At 43.2% G+C, this 6,496-nt stretch overlaps 1 protein-coding gene across 1 annotated transcript in view; it reads right to left on the minus strand.

The window, feature by feature from the left end:
* Nucleotides 1-6,490, minus strand: part of LOC102302546 (protein FAM151B) — a 17,913-nt gene extending 11,423 nt beyond the window's left edge. The window contains exons 1-3 of the mRNA XM_005951952.3: nucleotides 6,348-6,490; nucleotides 5,145-5,304; nucleotides 4,851-5,068 (exon numbers count right to left, since the gene is read on the minus strand). Of these exons, the coding sequence (XP_005952014.2) occupies nucleotides 4,851-5,068; nucleotides 5,145-5,304; nucleotides 6,348-6,468 (499 nt within the window). The 5' untranslated portion in view covers nucleotides 6,469-6,490. The remainder of the gene's footprint in view (nucleotides 1-4,850; nucleotides 5,069-5,144; nucleotides 5,305-6,347) is intronic.
* Between the last annotated feature and the right edge of the window lie 6 nt (nucleotides 6,491-6,496).

Below are 6,496 nucleotides of genomic sequence, written 5' to 3' on the forward strand. Positions count from 1 at the left end.
TTGACTGAATTGTTTACAGCTTCACTTCTATGTGTTAATTGCCCCTTGGGGATAAATAAAGTCTTTCTGATTCTGATTCCTCATCCTGAAAAGCGAGCTCCAAGGACGCTAACTTCTCCTTGAAGACAAGAAATGCAGTTCCAAAAAGCAACAACATGGCAGTCCAAGAGACAACAGCAGAGTCTTGAGCAGAGAGACCCAGCAGCAGCAGTATGTGCTGAGAGAAAGGGAACCCATCTTCTGATTTGATGGATGGACATGCGTTTCCAGCAAGCTGCAACTTCACTGTGTGTGACTGGTCTTTGAGAAGACTGTCTGAGTTTGACATTTTCCATGTTTGGAGTGAAATGGCAATGAACGAGACAGTGGGGACTGCACAGGACAAAGCTGAAGCTGGAATGCTGCAAGGGGGAGAGGAGACCAAAGTGGACAGAGCAGGTGAGGACCCAGAGGAATGCTGTTGTTTAGAGTGGGAAATTAAATTTGGGTTGGCGAACCTGGGAGGAAAATGACTGCTTTAAGTGGGAAAATTGAAAAGGAGTCTAAGACACTGCAGAGAGAAAGGTACACAAAATCACACACAAACAGAAAATGCATTAACCATACTAACACATACAATGAAACTCATGAAGACCAGACAGCATCTTCAGCATGTTTCTGTTTGTCATCTTGTCCAGTTCACTTAGTAAGATGAGAAGTGATACATAGACCACTGGACTGATATTATAGTAGGACAGATGATTAAATTATAGCAGGGGCAAACAGAATGCTGAAGAGGGGTCTGAATGAGTGAGGCTAATAGGTTGTTGAGTTTCTTGTTTCTGATGTGTGGAGGAAAGTTTTAACATGGCACACACCTGGTTACATGAGAAGAAACTCGTGATCTAATAAGACATTAGGGTTATTTTGTGAGGTGTGTGGCTGATGGATGCTTTGAGATAATCTCTGTCGTTTGAGAGATCTGCACGATTAGAACAGAAAGCGCTATACAACATTGTTGTCGGGAAAACGGTCGCAAAGTGAGCTTTTCCATATTAAAATGGGCTCGGGGGAAAGCCACTTATTTGGGACAATCAGAGAGCAAGTCCCGGTTTAAAAGGATTCTTTTTACTTTCTAAAGTGGCGTCATATTGCTGAAAGTGGGAACGAAATGCGACAAGATGCAAATGCTACTATCAGCAATGAATAATAAAAAAAATGGGGAACTGACTGGACTGACAAAAGTTTGACAGAAGTTGACTTAACACCAACATGTAGGATTGCACCTCCACCCAGATGTGAAGGGTGGATGTATGGATGTGTGTTTCTTTATTGCAGGAGCAGGAGGATGACAGAGACCAGAGGGGGAGATTTTAGGGTCACATGAGAGTGTGGGCCCTGCAGACTTTAACCTTTAACTGCTACTTTTCTGGGAAACTGATGTTGTGTGAGGAAACTGTGTTTACAGCCTGTGTGTTGGTTATGCTATTACACTGTGTTGTTGAGAAAATGTTGAATGTTACAGCGGGGGAATGAGCATACAATGTGAGACACATACTGTGTTGAAACCAATGTCACTCTTTTCACGGCAGATTGTTAACTTTCTGGCCTTTTACAGCACCTCTGGAATCTGGTGACCCAGGCCTGACCTCCAGGATGCTGCTGCTGCTGTTTGTTTCTCTCTAAGAGCGCTTGTGGAGGATTCAGCACAGACAGACAAGTGACAACAGAGCAGATGTGCAGTGATTACAGAACATTTTAGTGTTCGGCTCATTATCTGACCATCATTGAGCTCATAGAGGTAAAATAAGTGAGTGACATTGCTTAAGGAAAGTGTCATGGTCCTGAGTCTCCTGACTCAATGTTTTGTTTTTCTTTATGCTTTTGTTTATCCTGAGTATGTACTCCGTTACGATTTGCATTTGTTAGGTTTGTGTTCTGTGCCTGCCCTGGTCCCACTTCTGTGTTCCACGGTGTTCTGTTCCTCCATCTGCGTCTCTCTGCCCCGCACCTCGTTTCTTATGATCTCAGGTTTGTCATTTAGTTTTCCCAGTTCAGGTTTCTCCAGTCATTTGTCATTCCTCACTGCCTGTTTTGTCTCTCAGTTACTGGTAGATAAACGTCACTAGCATTATCATCTACTGCCTGCATTTTGGGTCCTTTCTCACTCCAACACCACACGGCTCACCTCGGCAGCCGTGACAGAAAGTCAATGATTACAGTAGTGTGGAATAAGCACAGCACAAATTCTATTCAAATAAAAAAATAAAGACCTGCCAGGAAATATTCAGAGTATGGGTTTTTTTTGAAAGAAGGAAGTTATAATTTAAGGGGTTTTTGTAACTTCAAAACAATGAAGGTCCATACTACAAGAAAAAGCTTTTGTCCGTGGGTATCTTTCTTTGCCTTTAGACAACAATTCTGATGGCAAAAGAGCCAAACGGGACAGGCCAAAAAAAAAAAAAAAAAAAGTCATTCTTATATTTCACTTTTACTTGTTCCCATGTTACCCTAAACCTTCAGGGTAGAGCAAGAAACCGAGGGATGAAGGGAGCGTGCCAAGCTCCAAGCGACAGCGCAGAAGGAGATCAGCGATGAAATTATGACTCTGTAAACAGCACAGACACCAGAAGCTGTGACTGTGACGGGAAATGACTGACAGCAATTTCCCCAGGAGGATCACCTAATGCTGTTTCACTGTGCCATGCAGACTTTGACACGCTGAAGAGGTTTCCTGTGTGTCATTGTTGCTGTCATTTGCATCATGAGCACTTCTACAAAGCTGGCTGAAATTTTGATGACTGTATCCCCCCACAGGAAGAACGCCTGAAGTCAGGAGATGGGGGTTGATAGAGGCCATAAAAAGCAAGTGCTGGTCCAACCCACAGTGAGGGGGCTGCTGACCAGGCCTACAGCTTTGAAGATAGCTCAGAAAGCCACCTGGATAGACAACAACACCAACTGCTGTGTTTGCATGCCCATGTGTACATACACTTGGACTCTGGCCGTATGGACAATGATACGAATGGAGAAAGCGCTGCAGAACTCAATGACTCTGCAGAGGAATCTACACCGGCAGGAAATGCACCACAAGGCTGGAATGATTTTGGAAGTGTTAATTCCTCTTTTTGGACTGTTAACTTTCATTTTCTTACTTGTAGGATGCAGTTTACCATGTGTGAGATCAATGAGAAATAGGATAACTGCTAACACATTTATCAACTGTTTGCTTTTACAGTAATATGAGGTGAATGATAGGACAGAGGATTTGTGTAAATGATGTATGGTTGAATAATTTAAAGGACAAAAAGGACAAACAGGACTGTTAGGGTGATTTTGATAATAGCTGTCATTGTTGTACTTAAATTCGTAAACTGCATGTTGAGATATTTTTCTGTTCCTCCATCAGCAGGAAGTCACACAAACACACACACACGTGCTTGCACATGCATGCACACACAGTGCCTGACACACCACAGGGGTTTTACAATGGGTGGTGCTTGTGTAAACGGTATGCATCTAAATAAAAGGTGGCAAGCAAAGGCTGGGGGCGGAGTCGTCTAAGTCGAGTGCAGAGTTGCAGCTCTGAGATCCGACCAGGCTTCCCTTTTAAGTTAAATACTGTTTAAGCTGATGTCTTGCTTTCTTCACAGGTGATAAGTCTCTGAACCAGCGGGGCCTGCAAGCCCAGACCCAACATTTACATTTCTTCACTATTGAACAGCAGTTAGGCTTTTTAGTGACATCATCCTAAAACCCTCAAATATGGGTGACAATACTAAAAGGTCCTAAATGTGCTGGTGGCATCTCCTCCCACTAATCTGAATTAGGGGTGGGTTCTGATTATCGATTTTCTGATTACAATCGATTCCAGTTTGAAAAACGCAATATCGATTCATTAAATCCTGAATCGATTTTTACATATAAACGTATTTTACCTGAGACACCAGAATCTCAGGTTAAAGCTCTCAAATTTCCAACAACCACCAAACAGCTAAAACAGTAAACGAGACCAGGAACACGGATTCTGCACAAAGACGTAAACACAAAGCTCGGACCCGCCGACAGATCAGGATCAGTGAGATGTCGACTTTCTCACCCGACGGCACGGACACGGTCGGGGCTGAATCAGCTCACTGATTCTGATGTTTCGGTGGGTCGAGCTTTGTGTTCACGTGCTAGATTCTGGAGCTGCGGGTTTTATCTCTCTCCAAACAACATTGACTGCAAAAGAAGATCCAAACTACAGATAAACATCGTCATGACTTCAGTCTGACTTTTGCTGCTTTGCTTCCACCACGATAAAATCACACTTCCTGCACAGCTCTCTCTCTCTCTGTGTACTTGAAGAACAGTTTCCCATATGCTTGCTCATTGCCAGTCTACCGTTGTTTACAGCGCTGTGGTTTTTCTTTTTACTTAAATGACTTCTGACAAGAAAGCCGCATTTCTGCTGTTCAATACTGAAGAAATGTAAACTTTTTAAAATGATCACAAATTGCAAAACTCTTAGCTGTGTCTGTAATCAAACCTCTGTAACTTTGTTTTTCTGTTTTATCCTCAGCTACTTTGACACAAAGGCGTCTGCTGTGATGCTCACACCTCTGATCAAGTCTCAAACGTGTCAGCGTTGCTTTTATAGATATAAAAATATAGATATGTACTGATAAGTGATCAGAATTATAATATTTCTGACTGTCTGAGGCAAAATTTCCTCGATTCAAATCTAATCAAATTGAATTGATTCCAGAAATCAGTGACGATACCCAGCCATAATCTGAATACATTTGTTTACATGTTATTATTCTTGTATTATCAATAAAATTGAGTTCTCAGTGTACAAAAAGGCAATGGTGATGAGGTATGTTTACCTGGATTATCTGTCCCAGCAGTCCATCCTGTAGTCCAGCCCAGAGACAGCACAGTGTGTGAGGGAAGATGAGTCACAACAGAGAGGAAGGTGTGATGCTCCAGAGGTCCGATCTGCCCCCCAGGACCCGAGAAGATGTCTGCGTTGATCCACACAGGACGGTATGGCTCAGTCAGCACTTCCTGCAGCAGGACTAAAGATGTTGACACAGCCTCCATGCTATGTGGAGAGTATAGCTCAGCGTTAGCGTCACACAGACCCACACAGCATTGGTGGAACAGAACCTGCTTCTCACCTCTTAAAGTCCAGCTTTATCCCCTTGCCGTACTCTTTCACTCTCTCCAGCCATTCCCTCAGGGTGATGTCACTGTCTGTATCAGGGGGATGTGCCATGATTGGCTCTTTGGGATCACGACCTCTCATGACAATGTCAGCTTCAATCATAAGAGAAGGACCTGAAAAACAGTTGTTGCCCATTAGAAACTGACTCGTATCTTTCTTAAATATCATCCCAACGACAAACATCACTGAATATATCTTTTTATTTTCAGCCCAGAGGAGGTTAGCGCAGTATGACGAGCACACAGTCGCTCCGTGTTCAGCACGGCCACAAAGGCTCCTGATTTTACCTCCAGCTGTGGCCTCTGCGGGGAGTTTGTATGCTCTCCCTGTGCCTGTGTGGGTTTCTCCAGGGACTCTGGCCTCTTCCCACAGTCCAAACATGGATTAAATGCTAGGTTAATTGGAAAATCTGGCTACGGATGTGAGACGGATAAAGTCCTCAAAGTGCACACAATGTAGTTAAAATGTGACTTGCAATCTAAACTTCTTTGGTTAGTCAGTAAGACTAGAAAAGTGCTTTATAAAAAAGAATGCATTACATTACAGTGTCCAGATTATTAGGCAGACCTGAGATGAATCACAGCTCACACACCAGCCCTCTAATCCATGTTACATATCATGAAGCCTCCTTCCTTCACAATAAAATTACATTTTATTTATTCAACACAAAATACAATAAGGACACGCTGTGGAAGAGAGCCGGAGATTAATAATAACTACTGATTAAATGTATCCACAAATGGTGAGTAAAAACACTGAGTGCATCATGGGAAGCTCCCAGCAGCTCAGAGCCGCCGTTTGAGGAAGCAATGTGTTCCCATATTTCTGTAGAACAGACAGAGATTATAATGCATTCTAATATTTTTACTCTAAAATTAGTATTTCTGTTGAAAAGTATGATAATTAACATGAGTCAGCGGGGAGAAACTATGATTTCAGCCTTTATCAGAGTGACGCTGCCATGGTTACGTTAATGCGGTTGCTAATGTGAAGGAAGCAGAAACTTAACACGATCACGCAAAATAGTTTCAACCTTCAGGACGAAACAAGGGCTGATTTAGACAAAATGACCTTTAACATAAACAACAATAAAATGTCAGGTGTTTGAATTTTCACGTTGACGTCAGCGGGACTGACAGCCACGTCACGGACTCACCTGTGAGCGCCTCCGCCAGCCTGCTCCTGCTGTTCACTGCATGCGACCAGCTAACCTCGGCAGCGTCCATCCTCGTTACAAAACTCCGACTGAAGAAATAGTCCAGCGTTTGGTCACGCATCCCACCTGCGAACAGAACACGAGGGTCG

This window comes from Haplochromis burtoni, unplaced genomic scaffold (genome assembly GCF_018398535.1).
Source record: "Haplochromis burtoni strain Fernald_Lab_line unplaced genomic scaffold, NCSU_Asbu1 Contig_1151, whole genome shotgun sequence".
Classification (NCBI taxonomy): Eukaryota; Metazoa; Chordata; class Actinopteri; order Cichliformes; family Cichlidae; genus Haplochromis; species Haplochromis burtoni.